The sequence below is a fragment of the Aspergillus brunneoviolaceus genome, assembly GCF_003184695.1.
Source record: "Aspergillus brunneoviolaceus CBS 621.78 unplaced genomic scaffold BO95scaffold_46, whole genome shotgun sequence".
NCBI lineage: Eukaryota > Fungi > Ascomycota > Eurotiomycetes > Eurotiales > Aspergillaceae > Aspergillus > Aspergillus brunneoviolaceus.
Genome location: NW_020290776.1, coordinates 52,448 through 75,680, shown reverse-complemented (window position 1 = coordinate 75,680; position 23,233 = coordinate 52,448). Strand labels below are relative to the sequence as shown.

Below are 23,233 nucleotides of genomic sequence, written 5' to 3'. Positions count from 1 at the left end.
AGGTAGGAACTTGAAGACCCCAGATCCCAGCTAGCGGCTGGTGAGTCAATATTCCTGAAATGATAGTGGTGTCAATTGATTCAAGTGGCTCACGAGGTACAGTATCATACTACACTGTACGGAGTATGTACTCAAGTAATATGATCATTACCTGGGCCGATACTTTCCAATTAAGGCCTGGGGGTTGGGGCTCGTTCGCCGTTGGCAAATCCATCGCGACGGTCTGGTACCACCGGCCAGCCCATCAGACTTAGTCATTGGGTGGGAGGGAACACGGCACCGTTTGGTTCTCGGAAATTTGCATTTTGTCAATTGAGGAACCGAGCGAGGCGGCAACTTAGAAAGCAAGAAACAAGGAATCACACTCTGATGGATAACAGCCTCAAAGCCTGAGTTCGGAGAATTATCTGAACCTATCTTATGAGGAGGTAGGGTTTATCGCCAGTGCTTTGTTTGATTAGGTTGAAAGTTGACAGAACCCTATTTTTGTCAGTACAGTGCTCCACTGCTAGTTACATCTACTCATACTTACACACCTACTAGGAGCCAGTGGGAGGTAATTACTTGCTCCAGTACTCTGTGAGTTGACTATGTACTCCGTAGAGTAAATATATAATCAGACCTTCCGCCTGCCCTTTTACCCACAGCAGAGACTGTTGACTCCGTTTCGGCCGAGGCTCTGGGAGACTAGTCGACTTGACGCCGTCGTTGTTACGCATCCTCCCCATTATTGCCCATATTCGCCCTTTGGTTGGAATGGAGCTCCTCAGACCATTTCCACCTCCCGGTTTAGGATGATGGCGTTCTCCACAAGGAGGAACCATGTTCTCTGGCTGTCTTGTTATTACTGTTATTGTTTATCTTGTTATTTCGAATTTGGGATAACTCTCAGGTTAGCTCGCAGTCCTTCTTCGCCCTATTTTACTTTATTTAGTTTTTATTTCATCTTATTTCATCTTACTTCTTTTTTCTTTCCAAGGAGAAGGGGGGTGGGGGTATTTCCTTTCTCCTCTAATTTTCCTGAATCACCCATCCCCTTCTGTTTTGCCTTCCCTGGTCTATGCAACACTCTATGTGTGGTCATGTAAAGAACTTTTACTCCAAGTCTCATAACAGGATTTCCCGTTGTCCACCACTAAGCCTTTGTGGCTTGGACTGTTCGTCACTCATATTGCCTTCGATGTTACCACTCTGCCTTTTCTGGTTCATCCCTATCATTGCCATACATGTTCAGTGACGCGACACCAGTCTATCGCAGCTTAAGGAAGTAGAGATCGGTGGATATCCCGCATGTCCCGCCCGCGGCCTTGCCTTCTTCTTTCCGAAGTTCGCAACGGATGATAGTGGGTACAAACTCCAGCGAAGGGCCCTGAGATGTTGTGCTTACCTTATGGGCTACAGTCGTAGTTCGAATGGGTTTTGTTTCACCGCCTTGACACTCACCTCACCAACAAACCAAGTCACTATAATACCCAGACCGAGGCTAGGCTCGAATGCTCCCGGCGAGGTTTGACCGCCAGGAAAGTGTTCCATTCCAGTATAGTTTAGTATTTGCGGGTGGAACCGTTGTTCTTATGGTCGTTCCCTTTTCTTTTTGTATTGAATTGAATCAATTTCTTAGGTCCTCTATTTCTCTCTCTCTCTCTCTCTCTCTCTCTCTCTCTCACTCGTCCCGGTTTTTCGTAGTTTACGGCCATTACCTTGTTCCTGTTCAATCCTTGGGAGATAATTGAACCCAAGAAGGTGCTCTCTCGACAACAGTGTGTGAATACACTTTTAGAGGTGATGAATGAGAAAACCCTAGGAACATTAGGTAGGTACGTACTTCAACGACAAGGCATGGCACTGTACCCGGCTGAAGTCCGGCTCACTAACTAAATCGTACTCTGTAGTCCAGATGAGATCGCAATGAGATCGCAATGAAGTCAGTCAGTCAAATTGACCCTTTCTGCTATTGACCAGTGTAGTCCACAAGGCTGGTATTAATTCGAACCTGGATAGTATACTGAGTAGATAGTTATTCTGTACTGAAAGCTAGTGAAGTGACTTGCTGGGAAATTGAAAAATAACCATCTACCGAATACGAGTAAATCAAAGTACTGTGTAGGATACCTAATTAATCTCAACGGTCAATCCATGCCTACCTAATCATATTAATGTGCTTCATTTATTAAACGGCTTCCCGAAAAAAACAATCCCCCCCTCCCCCCCACCACAGGGCCCTGGCCTCGCCTCTTCAATTTTAGCCTCTGTCTCTTGTTCCCCATACCTATTGCCTGCTACCTTAGTATTAGCTACCACCAGCACCTTGCTACGTACTCTATTACTGTTGAGCTTTTCATTTGCTGTCTCTTCCATCAGCTGTCAATGCCGATGATCTCGTTTTTTATGCATGTCCAGGCGTTTCCACTGTCGTGTCTGGCCTTTTTCCCTTTCCTCTTGTCTGTCACTCCTGATCCTCACGATTGATTTCAATGACTTTCATCTCCTGCCTCTGTCGTTTCTTCTTTCTTGCCGCTTGTATACCTTGTGCCTAGCCAGTACTTTCCCACTACCACATTTGTTGGTCTACCAGTCAACCTGGCACAACTTCAGAAGCTTCCCAAACGCCATATTTGACATATCAAGTCACCATCTGCTATCCCCGTCCCAGAAACCATTTTTCCATCCTGCTCTTGTTGTTTTGCAGCTTCTCTTCCTTTACGGCTCACTCGTGGACTGGTTCCTACTCTTCAGCTTTCTATATTCCGACAAGCACCCGGGGTGCCACGAGTTTTTGCTCCTTGCTCTAGACATCCCTGGCTTCTGTGAACCGTCGCTATCTTTGGGAGACAGAGATAAACACAGACATATCCGTGGATTGGGCTTATTCATCCTGGTCAAGGTCATTTTTCTACATTCGCTGAAATTCCACATCGCGTACGGTAACCTGTGGGAGTGCCTTGCACAAACAGCTCCCATTGCTTTGTCTCCTCTTCCGGCCTTGACTGCTCCTCTAAGCCATACTAGCAGCAAGTTCTTTACCCAAGAGCAGCAATCCGTCGTTGTTAATCGCGCATATGATTGCGTTACAAAACCAGGCCATCTTACCCTCCGCCAAAGTGGATATCTCACTGTTACTGAAACCCCAAGATGAAGAAGAGACTGCCTCGGTGACTAGCGCGCCCGCCTATGCGACGAATTCGATATCTCAAGCTTCATTGGTCCCGTCTCTGCCTCTGGCGACACCGTCTACTATTCATTCAGCAACGGCGGTCCCGCCGCTCACCAAGGTTTCCTCCTCAGTTCCTGTCAAGCGTCTTCAACCAGCACATACGGCGGAGTCCCCTGCCAAGAAGCAGTCAAAATGGTCTTCCGAGGAAGATGCTCTTATCATCGAGTTGCGAGGCAGTGGTATGAAATGGGAAGATATCAGCAAGCGCCTTCCGGGGCGAAGTGCCATTAGTTGCCGTCTTCACTATCAGAATTATCTGGAACGCAGAAGTGAATGGGACGAGGATAAGAAAAACAAGCTTGCGCGACTATATGAAAGGTATGCTATTGTTGCCTGGAGCCATCCGCCGGTTTCATTAACGTCACTTGGTATGGTGGGTTCTGGTTAACTGACTCAATCACAGGTTCAAGGCCGAGATGTGGTCGAAGGTCGCAGAGGAAATGGCGATTCCATGGCGGGCAGCGGAAGCCATGCATTGGCAATTGGGAGAGCAGGAGATGGCTCGTCGTGCCGGAGTTGTTCCTTTCTCGCTGTCAAGCACTGCTATCGATCCACCTGCGCCCAGAGCACGCAGAGCCAGCACATCTTTGTCTCGGCCGAGGAAAGGATCGAGTTCGCGTTCGATACACCATCCCCCGCAGCTTCCATCCGTTGAGGAACTCACTGCTGGAGTACCCGCATTTGCGCCACCTCCGCCTTTTCTGCCACCCCGCGAAGCATATAGGATAAGCCGCCCTTTGGATCTGGGTGGTAGTCAAGGCGGCCCATTCGGCCCGAATCTCGGTCTTCCTCCTCGAACCCTTCCCTAGGCAGGCCGGGGGAACGGTGACGATAACAATGTCTATTGGATTTCCCCATTGCGTCGTTACGAATTGCATAGCGCTGGTTGGAGGTATTGGTCGTTTCAAGGGAGGTTTTATCATAGATGTTCATCTTCGATATGTGCATAGGTGGACTTCGGATTGCCAATGCATCGGAGTTGCATTGCAGTGCAGTTTTGATTTGGTAGGGGAAAAGAGCAATAAAGGATTGTTCATCATGGGGAATGACCCTCGCTGGCTTCATCGCATGCCATGGCATGAGAATGTGATACGGCATCATCTTCGGGGTTGGACCTCAAAATAGTCCACTGCACCCTCTGCGCACATCCTATGATGACTCGGGACCTGACCGCACTGCAATTGCCCACCAATTATCCTTTTCATACCCCGAATCCAGAACATAGCCACCTGCGTCATTGATGTCCTGCTCTAGTTCCGAGGCTTGGTAGAGGTGATAGTATCGGTGGAACACTTGGGGCTCGCTGCCAGCAGACGCAGTCCCTTTCATGACCCAGGGAACCATTCTGTCCTGTTGATCGCCTTTGTCCCAACCACGACGACTATCTTTCTGCTCTAGAGCCCAGACATAGATGAGTGCTTTCCCGCCCGGCACAGTGTCGGAGGCAGGCTTTAGGGTCCGCAATATCTCACGGATAGCACCCACCCTTCGTTCTGGGGTAGACAAGTGATGAATCACTGCGATCGAAATGGCGAAATCAAAGGAAGAATCGGGATGTGGAAGGCTGAGGATGTCGGCAACTACGGTCGAATGTGGCTGGTGAGATCGGGCAATGCGGGCAAGGTTCTCAGACCTGGTATACGGCGGATCAGTTTGAAACCCAGCAGGATATGGGTATTTATGATCATCTCTATTGAGATTTGGGATCATTCTTTGCGGGAGAGGCATGACTGATATGATCATGGAAAGGTGAGGGGTCAGAAAGAGGGGCAGCAGGAATTAGTCACAAGTATATGGAGATAAAACGTGATGACATACCGATCTGAAGCTACAATAAACACATCCTTATTTACACTCAGGTTCTTTCCATTGCCGCACCCCACGTCTAGACCAATTGACCCGGGCTTCAAGTCAGTGAGGAATTGTTTCACAATAGGCCAAGGCTGACATGGCCACGGTTAGTGACGAACATACAGTACATTGGGACGTAGGGATCAAAGAGGCCGAGGTAGTCAAGGGAAATAAGAAAATACCTTATAGCGGGTGGATGAAAAGTGATGTGCAATCTGTTGGTATACTTGATGCACATTCTCTTCTTCGTAGGCGTCTTCTTCTTCCTGGCTGGGGACAAAGGTAACGGAGGCCATCATGGTCTTCGAGATAAAGGCACACAATATGGTGATGGTGGTATGAGTAACACTTCTATAGGAAGACCACTCAACCAGTGTGGTGTAATATGTTAAGAAGAAGGAATGGAAAAAGGTAGCCGAGACGTTCGAGATGGCAAGCAGAACAAGAAATTTCCCGAGAAGACAGCTTCCAGGTCCTTCAGCATGTATCGTCATGATTGTCCAGTACCGTATAGTAAGTTATTCATTATTGCCTCATCTTAACTTACAGTAATGGAGCTGTTCTAACTAACTAGATTAGGCTAGCCATGCTAGTCACCTGATGATAGTGACTAATATTCACAAACTTGTGTAACTATTCAACTAAAATATGACTGCCAGTACAGTAAGTACCTGGTTAGAGACACAAGTTAGGAGTGAACTCCTTCCGGATCATGCAAACAGCATTGGCACAGTTAAGAAGCACCTAATAGAAGAATCCTGATCCTTGCTGTTAGTAGGAATTATCCCTATCACTGGAACCCAGCTCTGAGCCTTGAACTGGCAGATTACTTGAAGTGTTGATCAAGCATGTGAGTATCAAGCTAACCAGAAATGGCGTCACTTAATCTGCCCCCCCTCAACAAGCCCGCCGTCCACTTTAAAAATATCTACGAGTACACCGGTATATACTTACATGTCTATGTGCATGTCCTTGTATGACAGCATTAATTTCATACCCACTGGGAGTAATAGGGCCAGACAGGGTGCATTAGAATCTCATCTCTTTCCTTTCCTTTTCCCCCCTCCTCTCTCCGATCCCCGGGCACCAAAAAGGAATCAAAACCAACCTACCATAATATTCTTGTGGTTCCACATTTACTTTCTGTCATATCACTCGTTATCTAACTTACGGCGCAGACTTGATCTATCGTCTAGTCCACGGACTCTGAGTACTATCCCACGGGGAGAAGGACAACACGGCTATTGAAGATATTTTGCCAAGCTGCGCAAACTAGCGGTCATGGCTTTCCAACCCACCCCTGCGGATATTTCTGTTGTCATCACTACGCCTGGCACAGGCTCTAGCGCTGAGCCACGCTTCTTGACGGAGCGCCGAGTCACTCCAACATGGACTGTCATGCAGCTGAAGACGAAGCTCGAGACCATGACTGGCGTTCCGCCCGGCTGCCAGCGTCTTCGCCTTAGGTCACCTGGGCGCCCAGATCAGTGGGTCGAAGATGACAATAGTATCATCGGTGATTGGGGGTTGATGAGAGGCTGCGAAATAGAGGTAAGATATACTTTTTGCATCAAATTTGCAGGCTGATCTGGGCATTCATGAGTACGACAGCCGTCCGCTATCCTCATTGCAAAGATCTCACCTGCTTTCCCTCCATACCTCCTTTCCCCCTATCAATTGCACGCTGTTTGAGAATCAATGACTGGGACGCCTCTGAGGGCACTCCGAACCGGCCGTGTACACAGTCGTTATCTTTGAATTGTCCATTGATGAGTGAATTCGTTGCAAAGGTCCATGATTACCGCCCTCAGGCTTCGCGGCCTAATCTCACAGACCTGACGTCCGTCGAGAAGTATATATTGCCGACATCCACATACGAAGCGCTCTCGAATTCTGTTTTGGCGTGGAAAAAGAACCAGAAGCTTGGCCGCTTTGACCCCAATGCTGCAAGACCCGAAGAAGCGATGCGCAGCCAAGCTTTGAAAGACATTGGAGAGGTTGGACAAAGAGGTGAGCACAATGACGTCTTCCCTTGCCAACTTCGAGGTATAAAACGACAAATCACTGATCAAAGCGTTCGTGGTAGGCATTGTTGTTAACAATCGAGCCATTGTCCTTCCCTCCTCTCCGCCACATGTTCGACGCGGCACAATTCGCTATGTTGGGCCAGTTCCGACAATCCCCTTCCCTGGCGTGGACCTTGAATTAGTAGACTCCGCAGATTTTCCAGTCTGGGTAGGAATTGAGCTCGACGAGCCACTGGGCAAGAACGACGGGAGTGTTGGCGGAAAGAGATACTTTGTTTGCCCGAATAAGACGGGTGTCTTTGTCAAACCCGAGAAAGTGGAAGTAGGAGACTTCCCGCCCTTGGGTTTGGATGATCTGGATGCCGAAATGGAGGAGATCTAACAAACAGTAATTTGGCATGGCCACTACATGAAACTACAACCTTGCGCTAACCGATGCATAAGACTCCAATGAAGCTTGTAATCGCAGCTCAATTCTTCTGGACTCACACGCCCCAGCGCCAAAGAAATGGGAGATATGTGGTGACGAACTATATCCTTATCATCCCAGCGATTAAGTGACATACTTGCTAATTCAGAAGCCAACACTCCGGTGGAAAGGCGAGCAAAGCATAGTGCGGATAGGCGAGGAGTTGAACGGGGCAGTCCTCAACAGGTGAAGTAGAATGGTCATAGCACGCAGGTGACTCATTTCGCCTTGCGCCCGGGCCCGGTTTTCTGCTTGCCCCTGGGCCTACCTTTCCCGGTAGTTGTGGAGCGCCCTGTCGGTGTGCTCGAGTCAGCTTCCATGATACCGGCCTTTGTCGCAGAGCCAGGGGCAGAGTCGTCATTTTCAGGTAGACAGCCTTGCGTGAAAAATAACCGTGCATCCTTATTGTGCGTATTCGCAAAGCTGTAATAATTGCCTAAGAAATGTGTCAGTTTCCGATGGAAGTTGGACGTAGTCTAAACGCAACCAACCTCTGGGGACTTGAAATACACAGCCTTTGCCCGCACTGAACCGTACCCCTGAGACATCTACCTGCACCCGTCCATTGCAAATGTAGAAAACCATATGCATTTTCTTAGAGTTTTTGGGTTTTTTGACTCCGCCAGGCGGCAACTCAACGATCCCGGAACCCATGAAGGGAGAACTGATGAGTTTAGCGAATCGCCACGACGAGTCTTTGACACTTTTGGTCTCCATTCCAGATGGGGCATATGCGAGATCTACGTGTAAAGTCAGTCAATGTTGAACCTGACAAGACTGGGAAGAGTGCAGTGAACCCACCAACGATGTCCGACTCTGCTGCCGTCTGAGATTCCGAATCCCACATTCTGACATAACCATGCAGAATCCCACCTTTCTTTTCCCACGGGTCTAAATAAGCCGCATCCTCATCAGAGTCTTCATCTCTACTCTGCTTCGCTCGAGACTTTTTCGAAGGGCGGCGTTTGCCTGAGTGGGATTGTTCTGGCTCAAGCTCTTCTGTGCGAATGATCTCCTTAATGGTTGACAGTGGAAATCTTTGACCTTCTATAGCCTCGCCGTCACCGTAAACACATCGCTCGTTTCTCCAGTAAGCAAGTGGTCTTACTGAGACGCGACCCGATCGGGTGTGCGTAGCAGTGTCGTCTGACGGGGCTTCGCGCTTCAAGACATACAAGCTCCGACCCTTCAACGGCCCCGTGCGATTAATATAGTTCTCCACCACTTTATCCAGCTCAGCGTCGCCAGATGAACTCGATCTTCGGCTAGTTTGAGCATTCACTCTAGGTTTCTTTATCAGTCTCTGCTCAATCATATCATGAGCTGTGCTGTGCTGAGACTTAGGGGGCCTGCCAGGGCGCTTGCGTTTTTGTGTGGCATCTGCTTGTACTATATCAGAAAGATCACTGGCGTCCGGATTGTGCAATTTCTGTCTTGTGCCATCCACGTTTGCTATGAAGGAAGCCTTAGGTCGACCTTTCGTACGCGCTTTGGGAGCAAGAATGAATGGGGACTCGGGTCGTGCCTCATGCAAATTCAACTCATCTATAGGGTCCTGCGTCAGGACGTCCTCGTCGGCATGAATGCTTTCCACCGCATCATGCTCCTGTCCAAGCACATCCGCATTTTCGTCACCACTTGACTGAATGCTAGTATCACTATCAGAGTAACCTTGGCTTATGAGCTGTTGGGCGACCATCTCAGTCTTCTTGCTAATGCGCGCACTGTGCAGGTGTTTCATAGACGGTGTCGCGTTCACGGAACGATTGGTCAGAGGGGATATGTCACGCCATGATTCGCCCTTTGCGATTCCTAACCCCTTTCCATCAGAAGGACTGGAGGAGGGGTGATTGCGCTGTGGACTCTGCGACGACCGCAGACCGGGCGTTCGCCGTGGGGAGCCTGTGAGCCCAGTTTTCATAGGCGATCGTGCGACAGGGGGAGGTAGATAAGAGCCACGTCTGCTGTTTAAATAGTCTGCAGGGCCAGGGATAGTTCCTACGTAGATAAGTTTCTCACTGTCAGCATGCATGATGTAGATGTATCAAGAGTCTACAAACCCTCATCCATGGACATGCCATCTGAGCCGACTGAAGCTTCATTCCGGATGCCAAACCCATTGTCTCTCGTCGGGGAGCTTTCGGGGGAGGAGAATATGCCATCGACTTCTTCCATGCCGAATTCATCACGCCTTCCTTCCTTCAGGATTATACCTGTGCGCCTGTACCGCTCGCTCGCATTAGCCAGTGAAGCAGAAGGCAAGTCAAAGTGACAGCGGACGGAGTTGAGAAAGAGGCAATGGGAAGCAAGTTTATTTCCAAGGTGTAAATCTACCTTCCGGCTTTTCCAACGTTGGCGTAATCATAGTCGCGAGCTTTCGAGGGCCCCCGGAAAGCCATCACTGCGGAGCTTCGGAGCTGTATGCGGCTAGAATAAGAACTGTGGCAGGATGAAAAGAATCCGCGTCGGTTGCTTCGGATGTGTACTTCGTGGTTGAAATTTTCGCGGCACGGAACTCCTTGAGTACCTGAAATGGGGGAGCTCAGTTAGAAAGATACTGCACTCTAAAGCGCGACAAGTCGTCCAAGTCGGAATGGCACCAACTGCTACGGTGGGGAGTTTGGAATTCATGGAGGCGGCGGCGAAGGTGTGACACGCGCTAGTCCTGAACTGTTTGGGACGCGTCCCCATGTTGCCGATTGATAGATATTCGGGCTTCCTAGGTAGGATACCACATCAGCACTTTCAATTTCATTCTCATCACCCTTTCTTTCTTGCCTTGGCTAGTCAATTCTTTGACTTTACTGTGCTCTGAATGCTTGCCTATTTTTGTCCCAGTTAAGACCCGCGTCTCCTGTAATTGACTGACACCCCAGAACGCAGAAGATGGGGGAATCCACTCAAGATAATGTCTGCGACCTATCTCCAAAAGCTTCTCCAACTTCGGCTTTCACAGGCGACTTCATACCCCCCAGCATAGATCATACTAAGATGCTATCTGGCGACTCCTTTTCCTACTTTTCACCACGTCCACCCTTCCTCGCTTCATCCAACTCGACTACCGGTAATGAATCATCACAAGACGACTATCTCGTCCTCGGTGTGGACGAGGCGGGGCGCGGTCCTGTCCTAGGCCCGATGGTTTACAGTGCCTTTTTTTTGCCGCAGCAGCTTCACCATTCCCTTCTTTCTCGAGAATACAGATTCGATGATAGCAAGGTGCTTACGCCCGGGGTGCGCATGAACCTAATGAGACTGTTGTGCACCCCTGGCAATCCGCTTTTTGAGTGCTGCGGATGGGCTACGAAGCTGCTATCAGCACGCGACATCTCATCAGGCATGATGCGACCAGGCGCTGGGTCTTACAATCTCAATGCCCAGGCAATGGATGCTACGGTCGAGATCATCCGAGGCATCATTGAGGAGAGAGGCATGAATGTGGGGGAGGTCTACATTGATACAATCGGGAATCCCGTGACATATCAACAGAAATTGGAGAAACTTTTCCCTTCCTTGAAGATAACAGTGGCTAAGAAGGCTGATTCCTTGTATCCCTGTGTCAGCGCCGCAAGTGTTGTAGCCAAAGTGACAAGGGACATTGCGCTGGAGCTAAGCCACAAAGAGGTCTCAAGAAGATGTGCTACTGAAGAGCCTTCTCTAAAAACCACCATTCAAAGTTGGGGTAGCGGATATCCCTCAGACTCAAAATGTGTCGGCTGGCTTCGAAACAATATGGATCCTATCTTCGGGTGGGGAACCGAATGTCGTTTCAGCTGGGGAACTGCAAAGGAGATGTTGGAGTTGAAGGGAGGGTCGAAAGTCGATTGGCCGGCGGAGGAAGATTATTCACTGCTAAAGGACTTCCTCTTGACATCTGCCGGTGCCAACACCAGATTATACCATGAACTGCGAGAATGGTACGGGTCGAGGTCAACAGACATTCTGTGACATAGCATACAATGCCTCGGATCAGTCGAGGATTATGACGACAATGACAAATTCAATACCCGGTTCACATACATCATGATACCCCAAAAAGAGATAACATCCACAAACCGTTGACTGCAGACCTCAGATGTGGGGGAAACCAGGTGAGATCGTGTCAGTAAGGGCAAACGGATTACGACCAGTCAATCACAGGGCCGTCTTAAATGAATCTCAGCCATGACAATAAGTAGTACAAATTTGAATTGAGTTGCAAGTGCAACTGAAGGGACGAAAGATCACAACGTCGCACTTGAAAAATAGTAATTATCCCATAGGTATTCGTAGTCGTCAATGACGCTGCCTACCAAGTCAAGCAGGGGCTTGCCCTTCATCTTCCCAGTCAAATTGCGTAGCCAAGGTCTATAATCATTAGTGTTCTTCCGCCGCTGTAAGGGTAGGCCCGGAACACGCACCTGGTCAAGTTCGTATAGAAAGCCCCCCGCATGGCCCACCAACCCATCGCCCAGCCTCTTTTTCTGAGTTCCTCACGTTCAAGCCCAGTCAGTCCTCGAAGGCCGCCGGCAACTCTTTCTCGAAAGTCAGACTTAGCAAGCCGTCGGCATACATATTCCAGGCCAAATCCAACCAACCAAGGTCTCCAGCTATGCCTGTCTTCGCTGTATTTTTGCAACGCTAGCGCGTAGACCACTGGCCGAAGGATATATAGTACTTCAGCTAGTTGTCCTTGGCCAGTAACGCGATGCAATAGAGCCTTGGGGGCTTTGATGTCGTCGGCGGTGAGGACCTTGGATATCAGGAAATGGGAGACATCATTTACTTCTGGCAGCGACGGGAGAGATAAGCCCGTCCGAGGCATTGTCCAGCTCAAATTTGATGATCGTTCGCTAACGGGCGTCTGCATCCCATTCCAATCGCTGTCCACTTTTTCTAGCGATCTGGGATCAATGTCTCTCTCAGGCAGCGGGGGGGTAACCAATGGCCTGGACTTTGTAAGACGAAGAAGTAATAGACGACAGACCGCCTTTATGGCTTCAATGAAGATGACGACGCGCCAACGGATCTTCTCCCCACGTCGACGGGCAATCATCTCCCAGAGCAGTTCTGTGTACTGGACCATCTGTAGTGCAAGTGCAACTTTATGATAGAGCGAAGAGCGAGACGTCCAATATTTAGTATATCGCGTGTGAGGAGTCGGTATCGGCCGCGGGATAGTCGGCGGTAATCTGGAAACAACTCGAGAAACAAGAGCATTGTGATAAAGGGACAGTAGCTGGACTCCCGAATGTACTGGGCAATTCACACAAAGTTAGGCAATTAGACAGAATTTGCAGTCTGGCACTACTAAGCTGGGGCAACATACCACACTCCGAACTTATTTCCGAGTCTCGGTATCGCCCTGGAAGACATTAGCTTTTCTCCTCCCCGGAGACTGTAGTTGAACAGGCCAGTGGTCCTGACCTGGAATGATATATGTTAGGGATCTCAGCGCCGACTCTACCTGGCTTACGGAGCTAGCGTTCTTGGTTACAAATTCTTCGTACAACAGCAACCATCTTGATGGTCGTAGCAGGGCAGCAGAAGCGGCACTCTCAGTATTGCATGTAGCGTCCATCTCCACGAAAGGGAGAAGAATAGTACGGATGGTGTCGCAAAATGTTCAGAGCGGCGAGCGGAAGCAGTCCGTTTTTAGGTGCAGTCAGGCTCAGCTGGAGAGCTATGCCCACAGGACGATCAGGTTCATCCGCGGATGGCAGTGGGCAATCCCCGGGAGATGAGGCACGTGTGCCGCGTCTGCCAAGGGATCATACACTTATCACCGCCCTGCCTGCCGAGGTTCAGCTGAATCCCGGGATTCTTGGCACGGTGTCGCATTATGGCCTTTGAACAGTATCTGGCAGAAAAGCTACCGAGTAACTTAACACCGATGACCAAGATACTAGATTTGATATGTACGTATATGGACTGAGTATGGAGGCTCCACAATGATCATGTACCACACCTGCTCACTCATCCGCAAATTTCCAGACACCTCCCGGCCGCGTTGCTTCTCTATACCTGTCCTTCACCAGGTCTTTCTCGAGCCTCTTGGCTTCCTGGTGGTCGCGTTCCAATTCTTGCGTGCTAGGCATATCAGTACGCCAAAACCCGGGCGGGGACCCGGCACGTTGATACTGTTGCTTGTGTTTCCCAAATTCATTGGCTATCAGCCTCGCCTTTACTTCTTGTAAGAGATGATTCCGATCCTCTTCACTGATCAGGTGTTCTTTGTCGCCAAGAAACTCTTCAAGGATTCTCTGGTCATTCATTTCGCGCTGCTGACTGGAGCACATTGCATCTGCTGGAAGGCCATTCATTCGTGCCAAACCTAGAAATTTCTTCCCACAGCAATCGTAACGGGGGCATCCCTTGGCGCAATTCACTTCAGTCTTCTTGTGAGCCACGCTGTGAAAAGCATAGTCATAACCTTGATTAAAGTCCGGGTTGATTTTGAAGTCTTTGAGGTCAAGATGTTGAACCGGCCGTGCTCTTAGAGAACCTCCTGCGGGGTGAACTGCAGTGTCCCTTGCAGGCAACAGGGAATTATTAACGGATGCGGTTCTCGAAGCTCCATTGTTTGGGGCTATTTGCGGCATTTCTGTTATTTCAAACCCATCAGGATTGGAAGTTACTGTGGGTATTTCTTCCATCATTGCGAAAGGACGCTTGGGAGCCCTTTCTGAAACGCCCGAGTCCCTTAGCAGTGTTTGCAATTCCAATTTAGCAGGTGAATGCCCCTCGAGCAGACCCTGCAGACGCTGATTAGTGGTAGTTTCGCTGGCTAGTGTGAGACCTGAAGCTCCTGCCCCAGATGTTCTGTGCAACTTCCTTGAAGGTAGATTTGAGAAGCTCTCATCGCCATCTTCTAGGATTGAAGATACGTGGGCACTTGCGGGTCGCGTTTGAGCTTCTTCTTGAGGTTGTTCTGGCAATCGAGCACGTCTTCCACCTCCAGGGTTGGCATTGCTAAATTCTAGCACAACAGGTCGTTTTGGAGAGGAGAAAAATAGTGGCGGAGGTGGATCGGCGTCTTGACTATCTTCACTGATTGCTGGGGTACTTGTTCTCGAGGCATCGCCTTGTACTTCACTATTTCGAACTTTCCTCCTCTTTCTGGGGGTTTCGACAGTACTACCAACTTCGTCTAGATCTTGGGTGCCAACAATTCTTAACGCGGATGATAGTTTGGGCAACGGTTCTTGAGACAGATCTTCATCTTTAACCAAGGTAGAATTCAGTGCCGCTCTTCTTACACCTGTGATCAAGGTTGAACACTGGTTCATAAAGTTTTCCGGGGCATTTTGCGATGTTATGGACTCGGACTCTGGTGCTTTCATCCCCGACGTAGAAACCTGGGCAGTTGGAATAACGTTCTCAATTTCGGACCGGCCCGACTGTGTTAGTGTTGGCTGCGCTGGTGACATTCGAATCGAACCGTCGCATCTGCTCCAGTTTCTGTTCTTTGCGCCCCAATGACCTGCATCACTATTATCATGATGGTTCCTTCCCAAAACCTCTGGTGGAGAGGTCGCGGTTTCATCCACAATGCCATGGCCATTTAAGCCCGACACGGGAACAGAAGTGGATGGGTTTGCGGCCGGCGGCTTGCTCTGGGTATCAATAGAGATCTTTCCAGTGCATCTGAACTCCATTGCTGTGCCTTCGAGCACCAAAGTGAATTTATCAAGCTCGAGACACTTTTGCCAGAACTTTAACTTTCCCTTGTATCGTTTGACTTGTTTTCTGAGCTCGCACGAGGCCATAACAAGCTCCTGAGTCTCCCCATATAGAGCCGTATATGCTTCAGCAACGGCTTTGATCGCGTACGGGTTGATATCTGCGATGTCACCACCGGAGGCATGGCTGAGGTGATGTAAGACCTGGTTTGGGGCATATCGTACTTCAAAGTCCCGAAACTTCTTCGTAGAAACCTTGTCGTCTTCGGACTCAAAGTCGGTAAGGCGTAGCTCTTCCCGTAGGAGAGCGATGGCACCTTTCAGCGAGTCCAACTCTTCCATAGCCTTATTCCGTTCTTTCTCCGCATTCGTGGCCCTCTGTTCAGCCGATTGTGTATTCGCATCGTGGTAGGAAATCTCGGCTTTCACATTTCTGATAGCCTCATCGAAGCTGTTCTCTAGTGCTCGAGTGAGAGAAGATCGAAGCGTCCTAATAGCCTCCATCACGAGGACATGATCAATCTGCGAATGAAGGGTCACATAAATGGTAAAATTCTCTGATTTATGTACTATGGATAACAATATGACTGGAATAAGCAAATCAGTTAGTCAACGTGTTTGATTTAAAGGGACATAGGGGTTGGATTTACAGTGCCAAATATCTGCCAAGCAATTTAAGATATGCCTCCGTGATGTTTTATGATCTCTCTGGGTCGCATAAGCTCGACCTTAGTAAGCGCTGATCTCATGTAACTAAGTTACTAATTAATCTGTTCAACCAGCTGCCTGCGTAACTTACGAGTAGTTAATTAACTAGCTACCCTAACCATGTCCATTTGAAAGGCGTACAGCATGGCGCTTTGGCAATCATGAACTAATTTGTCGATTCCTGCGTTGTTGTATCTCATCTTTCGCCCCGAGTAACTAGTGCTTGCTTCGTGGCTATTACTGGGTAAATGTCTAAACGACATTACGAAGATGGAAACCCAGCACCCCTTCCCTCGAAACGTGCGCGCCAACCCAATATAATCTCTTCTCTCTCCGATGAAATACTACTCCACATATTATCATTCTTACCAGTCCCGTCTTTGATAGTCTGTCAACGGTACGTCCTAGTCTTGCTCAACCCGTCTCTGTAAAAACTTGAGCTGACGAAAATCTATGAGGAAGGTTGTCATGCCGGTTCAAGGCGCTTGCAGAAGATTCAGAAATCTGGAAGCGACATTATTATCACCGATGGATTCGACCTCGATTAGCAAACGTGAGGCGTACCGTATTCTCCCATACAGAGGTCCGATATTCTCCTAAGGTGTCAACATGGCTGGATCATGGTCACTTTGCAGATGAAGGAAGGTCTATGGATTGGAAGGGCCAATACCGTCTTAGGCACAATTGGTCTAAAGGAATCTGTCGTGTCACCGAACTCGAGTCCTCTCACCCATATGGTCGATCAGCATTGGTCGCTTTTTGTGCTGGTATTATTTTCACTGTCGACCGGGACAACTGGCTTCGAGCTAAGTCTACCAAGATTCCCGCGTACTACCTCGCAGAGATTTCTTTGGCAAAACTTCGAACGCCTCTAGCTGCCTTGCCCACAGCAATGACGGCAATGGTTGGTTCTCGCCCGAATACAATCGAGGTTGTTGTTGGATTCGAAGACGGTCACTTCGGGATATATAACCTGGACATTGCTGCATCAGCACTGGAATTCCGCACCACTTGCGCTGGATCGACGAGCGGCAGCATCACTACAATAGCCTCGCTTTACCCCTACATCCTCTTGGCATCCGACCATAAAGCTCTGTCACTTTTCAAGATCACGACCGAATCCGATGCGCGTAGCCGTTTGCTACCCAAGGAACCGGCTTTATTATCATGTCTCGAGGCAGACAGCATCTTAGAGCCGCTGTCGATCTCGATCCGTTCGGTAGGCTCTGATATCATATCTTCTATAGTGTACAGCTTTTACCATGTCGGCTGCGGTTGGTCTTTGGGAATTCAAGAATTACATTTCAGCCTGAGTGATTTACAGCAGAAGTGCTCGCGGCTCACAACAACCGTGGATTCTCAGTATGGAGTTTGTCCGCCACTTGGTCAGATTTACTCGAGGATCGACACGCCGTGCGCGTGGGGTGCAACAAATACCAAGGGCGGATTGTGCATGAGGCCGGCTGAACCCGCTATACATCATCAGGAAACCCCAACTTCCGTCTCTTATTCACACCCTTACTTGATAACGTCACACACGGACAATACTTTAACCGTGTACCTTGTTGTCTCCACGTCCGCGGGCTTGTATGTCAAAGGTGCACAGCGGCTCTGGGGTCATACATCCTCAGTGTCGGCCGTGCAAGTGAGTGATCGTGGCAGGGCGGTATCGGTAAGCTCCCGGGGAGATGAGGTAAGAGTGTGGGAACTCGAAGCCCTGGTCTCAGCTTTCGGGAGGCAACGAGCGCGGAGACATGGAAAAAGCATTCGAGTTAGTCCTGGAAATAGGCAGAGTGATGTCAGTGAACTCAGGTCGAGTTCTCCGACAAAAGCCAATGCTCTGCTGCAAACCACAGGATTTCCGTACCACATGCCTGAAATAAGTGGTTGTATTGGGTTTGATGATCAATGTGTCCTCCTACTGCGTGGGGATGGACTTGACGTGCACATGCTGGAATGTTATGACTTCACGTGAGTGGGCCAAGATCGAGAATTCTACGTATAGAGAGTTTTCCAGCCAGTGGGATTCCAGTCAAGGAGACTTGTGCTTCAATGCTCAGATCCACGGCAGGCTTCATTTATAGTAGGTGAAATTGTCAAGTGACATTTACTTATGTGGTCTTCATTTATAATGAGGTGGGGTTCAAGGGGACCTTGGGAGGTATGCCTTTTTGTAGTTTTGATATATAACATAGCAGATGGCCCTGCGTCCGGCTCACCTTCCGGCTCACCCTCCTGTCTTAGTCTTTGGTTTCCCTGGATGAAGCGAGGCTACGATTGACTGACAAGCTCAGGCGCCTCTTGGTAACAACACGCTTTCCTTATGAGTAGGCAGAGATTCCTCAGTGCTGCCAACTGACCCCCAGCCTCATCAGGATGGCCTCGCTAGAGAAGCCTGATGAGTCAAAGTGGTCAATCCATAGACAGGCATCGTGTGGCGCTGAGAATATGGTGGAGAGAGATATGAGTGGGGGATTGTTTTGATCTACTTGAGTGAGGCCCTCCCCCTTATTGACACACTAATTATGAATCCTCTTTCTTCTACTATTACCACCACATGCCCTTCTGTATTTGTTCAGCTAGTACTGAATTACACCGCAATTGTAAGTGAAATCCAAGCAGAGAGAAAAAGAGGTTATTTGTCAAGTGCCCTCGTTCCTTGGCGTTGTGTGCGGCACTGCGGCGGTTCTTAGTGTTAAAGCCCTGCAGGTTCCCCCGCACCGATTTAGCATATCTCTGTTTTATGGTCTGCATTAATTAGGGTGACTCCTCTCTTCCTGCTCATTATTGCCACTAAATTTCTGATCGCCGAGACTTTCCCCTCAACCTCCATCCATCCTCACAAAAAAAAATTCCCAAAATCACCGCCCTTCTTCCCCTCTTTCGTTACCTCAGCCCCTCTTAAACCAGCTTTTTTCCTCCACAAGACAATATGAGTTTCCAAGCTGGAGGTCGTGGATGCTTCAACTGTGAGTCTACACAATTCTTGAAACAAACAAAACATTATTCGAGGGCGCGATTCTGGCTAGCAGTTCTCTTGGCCTCTACAGAGTCCTAGAGTCCTGAAGCTGAAGCCAGAAAATACCTTGTTCCCTGGCTGTCAAGTCATATTTGCATCCAGAATCTGAAGTTTTCCCCGGTCGCACCAGTCTCTTCTCTTGTTTCTAGTCCCATTGGAACCGAGTACATATTGCAATCTCTCTTTCCCGGGACGCTTGAGGCGCGGATCTGGCCTCAGCAACTTGCACAAAGCTCCTCCAGAGAGTGAACAAATCATTTTATCATGCACACCTGGGTATTATAGACACTAACCTTTTTTTTTTCTTTTTGCAATTTAGGCGGCGATGCCTCGCATCAGGTAAACATCGCCTACTCCTAGAACAAGTTGGCGGAGAGCATCATAGCTCGTCCCTGTCGGCCTGTGCCGTGGCATTGTCGTTGAAGGAGTCTGACTATTCTTAGGCCCGCGATTGCCCCAAGAAGGGTACCCCTACTTGGTGAGGATTATCGCGTTCCTGGCTGAAACAAAATCACTTACTAATACTTTGCAGCTACAACTGTGGTGGTCAGTTTTCCCACAGACCTTTTCGCATTCACTTCCCCTTCTCGTTATCTTGACTATTGGCTACTGGCCTCTGGAAGCTGTCAAGCTGTTGAGCGGTTAAGTTTGATCTGACTTGTTGATTTCCCGATCTCAGGTCAGGGACACGTCAGTAAGTTGTTCACTGATGCAGTATACTTCGATCCTGGCGGACCCGGCTGACATATCGCAGGTCGTGAATGTACGGTAGCCCCGAAGGAGAAATCATGCTATCGTTGTGGAGCCACTGGTCACATTTCCCGCGAATGTCCTCAGGCTGGCTCGGGCGAGAGCTACGGCGCTGCTGGTGGTAGTCAGGAGTGCTACAAGTGTGGTCGGGTCGGCCATATCGCGAGAAACTGTCCCCAGGGTGGCAGCTATGGCGGTGGCTTCGGCGGCCGTCAGCAGACTTGCTACTCTTGCGGTGGCTTCGGCCACATGGCTCGCGACTGCACTAACGGCCAGAAGTGCTACAACTGTGAGTATGATCCCGCTCAGTCGACCTCAGCTTCGAAACTGACGATCACATAGGCGGTGAAGTTGGTCACGTTTCCCGCGATTGCCCCACCGAAGCCAAGGGTGAACGCGTGTGTTACAACTGCAAGCAACCTGGACACGTTCAGGCTGCCTGCCCTAACTAGTTTGAATGCACTCTGGACTGTTTGTCTTCTGTCACGATGTCTCGCATGGGACCAGACACGGGAATATGCACCTCGATCGCACTCTCATTGACGATCTGCAATTCATTTCTCCCGCTTTATCCTGAAGCCAATCTCTGACATGGCATACGAGCCAGGCTTTGAATACCTCTATCAACCATATCTGGTCTGTTCGATATCCGAAAGATATCTATTCCGCCATGGAGTTGTATGAACGATCTGCTGTCTTGCTTGAAGGCAGTAAGGTCAGGTTGAGGACTGATAGGTGCATTGTGTTGCGGGTGGACAAATAGATGAAATCACTTGTGTGCTGCAGAAGACTTTTGTCCACGATAATGGAATTATCTTAACAGCAATCTACATCGATTCCACAGAATTTCCTCTATATTGGACATCCTTGCTGACATATTCGAACTTCCTACTTCCTTATATTCACCGCATGGCAATTCGAGGTGTACCCTTCCTTCATGTGTCCTTGTCTAATTGTTTCCATCATTGCGTAGTTTTACTCTTGCTATCTAGAAGGCGGTGCAGACTCTCGCTTTGAGGTAGCATCTTAGACTCGAAGGGAACTGAACGAGCAGGGCACCTACAACATATCTAAACAAGGTTACCATTGTATAAATAGAATATTGATTATTCACAAGAGACAAAAAATCTCATGAACTACAGCTGCACATCATCGCCCTTTTGAATTTCGGAACATCACCGCAGAACCGCCGTTCCTCCTCTCTATCTAGACCCCAATCTTCGGCAAAAGGCTTCAGCGCCATTTGCATCACTTGTCCAAGTATATCTCGGTCCCCCTTGTGCTCCACGCGGTCAATGACCTCGTCAAGTATCCAGCCACGTGGTAGGAACTATGTGATACTCAAGTCAGCGGACAACCACAATATTCCAAATATCTCGATTCTCACTCCCGAGAGAAACATACGCTTGGATTTACCGATTTCATTGACGTTTGCCTCACAACATCATTGTCCGTGTCCCAGTCTTCCAAGACGCGAGTTCTCCATATCTCAAGCCAGTGTGCAATGCGTTCTTTAGCTGCTGCTTCTGTTAAGCTGACACTGTCAAATCCCTCATTATGGAAGAATATCGACGCCATTTCCGTTCTTTGAACTGATGTCTCGATATCTGAAAGTGGAATGTTCGAAAGTCTCCTGAAAAAATGGTTAAAATCCAACTCCAATGCTTCCATCATGTCAAGCATTTCAGAAAACAAATCCTGGAAATCTGTCTCTTTCTCCGTTTGAAGGCCCAACCTCCCTCTCATAAGTTGCTTGTATTCACTCAGGAATACAGCCCTGAATTCCTTGCCTGTTTGTTCAATGAGTTTTTCGGCACGTTCGACTACGGCCGGTGCAGAGGTCTCAGTCAGTCCTTCTTTCACAAACTCTTCATGATCCACTCGGTCACCTGCCCCCATAAGTTCCCCGAGGGATTCACCAAGTCTGACCAGATTCCACCAGATGATACTAGGCTGATTCTTATAAGAATATCTCAGTAGGTGATCATCGTGATTGGGCGTGTAGTGGGGATCAAAGTTATCCATAAATGCAAAAGGGCCAAAGTCCATCGACAAGCCGCAAATCGAGGTGTTGTCCGTATTTAGAACACCGTTCATGAAGCCATAGGCTTGCCAGGCAGCAACGGTCTTAGCGTTGCGGCGTGCAATCTCTCGATAAAGCCTCGTGAACCTGTTTTCTTGCAAACCTTGATGTTCCTCTACTTCGTTTTTTGAAGTATTCCCGGATGTGCTATCCATGGCCGGCGAGGATTGACCATTATTTGAGTACGCAACAGAAGGGAGAGTCTCCCATCCATGGAAAACTTCTTCGGCGACATATGTCGCCAGCTTTCGAATCAGGTCACGGTCTCCACGTGCACGCAATAGATCAAAAGTGCCAATACGGAGCCAAGATTCTGCAAATCGAGTTACAACAGCTCCCGGTTCAATGCGCTCCCGCAACACTTTCGATCGCGGCAATAAAGTAATGGCTAAGGCCCGGGTCGTTGGAATACCGAGCGCCGAAAGAGCTTAAGGAGGAATTAGTTTCCGCCAGTATAGCATTTCTTTGGGGAACCACCTTCAGAGACAATGTATTCTCGGATGCTCGACCGAAGCACAGCTTTGCCATCAGCGAAGCGTGAGTAGGGCGTCCGTCCAGCTCCTTTCAACTGCAGCTCATAACGAATGTTCGTGTATGGATTAGAGCTCTCAAAGAGGCTTATAGCGCGCTGCTCAATGTCAATTCAATACATATATTAGGTTCAATTGCGGCCAGGTGCCACGCACCCCGTCCCCTAGTTGACCAGCCCATGAGCCACTACCATTTGTCAGTAGGATGCATAGGGCTACCAATCCACGAATCCTGTAACGTACAATTGCCACCCTTCAAAATGTCATTCAGTTGCCTTCCATGATTGCTATATGTGAAAACGGTGTGAGTGTGGCATGACTTACCTCCATAGCATTGTGCCCAAGGATATATTCCACCCTTAGATTGGTCCCATGGAAATTCATTTCCGGAAACCAGGGCATGGAATTCTTGTGTTGTTGCTTCACTAGCTGCGAGTCCAAGATCGTCCAAGGCTTTCGGGCTTACCCCCAGAATCTCATACTCCTCTGCTGGCTCGGGCCTCACAAACGTGTAAAGCGCACCTCTTACTAAGCGCGGTCCCAGAGCCTCACGAGGAGCTCGATGCGATATTTCCGGTGTTTCAAACGCAGGGTCGGCAGGAAGCTTGGATGTGAAGACACTGGACTTGAAAAGCTCGCGCAGCGAAAGCCCTTCGCCGGATTTCTGCAATGATGAAGCCATGTGGTGAAAACGCCTAGTAGGCATCCACAACCCTGTACGCACTCTGCGGAAGAATGCTAACCTAACGTAGGGATATGCCAGGCGAGCATTGATGGTGACCATGAGAGTTGTGGTGCGGACTGCTCATCAAGAGTGAGCCGATACGAGCTTCTATATTGTGTCTCATTCGGAAACTTGTTATAGGTAATGATGAGATCTTGTAATGTCTGCGGAGTAACTTAGCGCCTCTCCGCTAAGGT

General features: G+C 49.0%; 9 protein-coding genes across 9 annotated transcripts; 4 read left to right on the top strand and 5 right to left on the bottom strand.

The window, feature by feature from the left end:
* Positions 1–1,919: 1,919 nt before the first annotated feature.
* On the top strand, positions 1,920–4,023 carry BO95DRAFT_465130 (MYB DNA-binding domain protein; the record flags this gene model as incomplete). Its single annotated transcript, XM_025589115.1, has 4 exons — positions 1,920–1,928; positions 2,690–2,924; positions 3,010–3,532; positions 3,618–4,023. The coding sequence occupies 4 exons, from the start codon at positions 1,920–1,922 to the stop codon at positions 4,021–4,023; spliced, it is 1,173 nt and encodes a 390-aa protein (XP_025440740.1).
* Positions 4,024–4,363: 340 nt separating this feature from the next.
* Positions 4,364–5,361, bottom strand: BO95DRAFT_366628 (tRNA (carboxymethyluridine(34)-5-O)-methyltransferase; the record flags this gene model as incomplete). The annotated part of the gene is made up of 3 exons (XM_025582755.1): positions 4,364–4,847; positions 5,033–5,157; positions 5,248–5,361. The coding sequence occupies 3 exons, from the start codon at positions 5,359–5,361 to the stop codon at positions 4,364–4,366; spliced, it is 723 nt and encodes a 240-aa protein (XP_025440739.1).
* A 620-nt stretch (positions 5,362–5,981) lies between these two features.
* BO95DRAFT_444314 (TBCB family protein) lies at positions 5,982–7,958 on the top strand. The gene is made up of 3 exons (XM_025586858.1): positions 5,982–6,616; positions 6,856–7,075; positions 7,152–7,958. The coding sequence occupies exons 1-3, from the start codon at positions 6,347–6,349 to the stop codon at positions 7,472–7,474; spliced, it is 813 nt and encodes a 270-aa protein (XP_025440738.1). The 5' UTR covers positions 5,982–6,346; the 3' UTR covers positions 7,475–7,958.
* On the bottom strand, positions 7,780–10,160 carry BO95DRAFT_416790 (Cupin domain protein; the record flags this gene model as incomplete). The annotated part of the gene is made up of 5 exons (XM_025584398.1): positions 9,896–10,160; positions 9,622–9,782; positions 8,363–9,559; positions 8,053–8,301; positions 7,780–7,997 (listed from the first exon to the last, which is right to left on the bottom strand). The coding sequence occupies exons 1-5, from the start codon at positions 9,958–9,960 to the stop codon at positions 7,780–7,782; spliced, it is 1,890 nt and encodes a 629-aa protein (XP_025440737.1). The 5' UTR covers positions 9,961–10,160.
* A 129-nt stretch (positions 10,161–10,289) lies between these two features.
* BO95DRAFT_444313 (ribonuclease H2 catalytic subunit RNH201) lies at positions 10,290–11,778 on the top strand. The gene has a single exon (XM_025586857.1). The coding sequence runs from the start codon at positions 10,448–10,450 to the stop codon at positions 11,507–11,509; it is 1,062 nt and encodes a 353-aa protein (XP_025440736.1). The 5' UTR covers positions 10,290–10,447; the 3' UTR covers positions 11,510–11,778.
* Positions 11,779–11,784: 6 nt separating this feature from the next.
* On the bottom strand, positions 11,785–13,121 carry BO95DRAFT_366485 (peroxisomal membrane protein PEX16; the record flags this gene model as incomplete). Its single annotated transcript, XM_025582751.1, has 4 exons — positions 11,785–11,908; positions 11,962–12,796; positions 12,870–12,905; positions 12,968–13,121. The coding sequence occupies 4 exons, from the start codon at positions 13,119–13,121 to the stop codon at positions 11,785–11,787; spliced, it is 1,149 nt and encodes a 382-aa protein (XP_025440735.1).
* A 307-nt stretch (positions 13,122–13,428) lies between these two features.
* On the bottom strand, positions 13,429–15,866 carry BO95DRAFT_444311 (SAE2 C-terminal domain-containing protein). The gene has a single exon (XM_025586856.1). It carries the CDS (start codon positions 15,724–15,726, stop codon positions 13,513–13,515), a length of 2,214 nt encoding a protein of 737 aa, XP_025440734.1. The 5' UTR covers positions 15,727–15,866; the 3' UTR covers positions 13,429–13,512.
* Positions 15,867–16,178: 312 nt separating this feature from the next.
* BO95DRAFT_366698 (WD domain protein) lies at positions 16,179–17,905 on the top strand (the record flags this gene model as incomplete). The annotated part of the gene is made up of 2 exons (XM_025582758.1): positions 16,179–16,327; positions 16,393–17,905. The coding sequence occupies 2 exons, from the start codon at positions 16,179–16,181 to the stop codon at positions 17,903–17,905; spliced, it is 1,662 nt and encodes a 553-aa protein (XP_025440733.1).
* Positions 17,906–20,788: 2,883 nt separating this feature from the next.
* BO95DRAFT_444307 (YdiU domain protein) lies at positions 20,789–23,195 on the bottom strand. Its single transcript, XM_025586855.1, has 6 exons — positions 22,637–23,195; positions 22,556–22,565; positions 22,469–22,499; positions 22,260–22,410; positions 21,104–22,209; positions 20,789–21,029 (listed from the first exon to the last, which is right to left on the bottom strand). The coding sequence occupies exons 1-6, from the start codon at positions 22,992–22,994 to the stop codon at positions 20,829–20,831; spliced, it is 1,857 nt and encodes a 618-aa protein (XP_025440732.1). The 5' UTR covers positions 22,995–23,195; the 3' UTR covers positions 20,789–20,828.
* Positions 23,196–23,233: the final 38 nt, after the last annotated feature.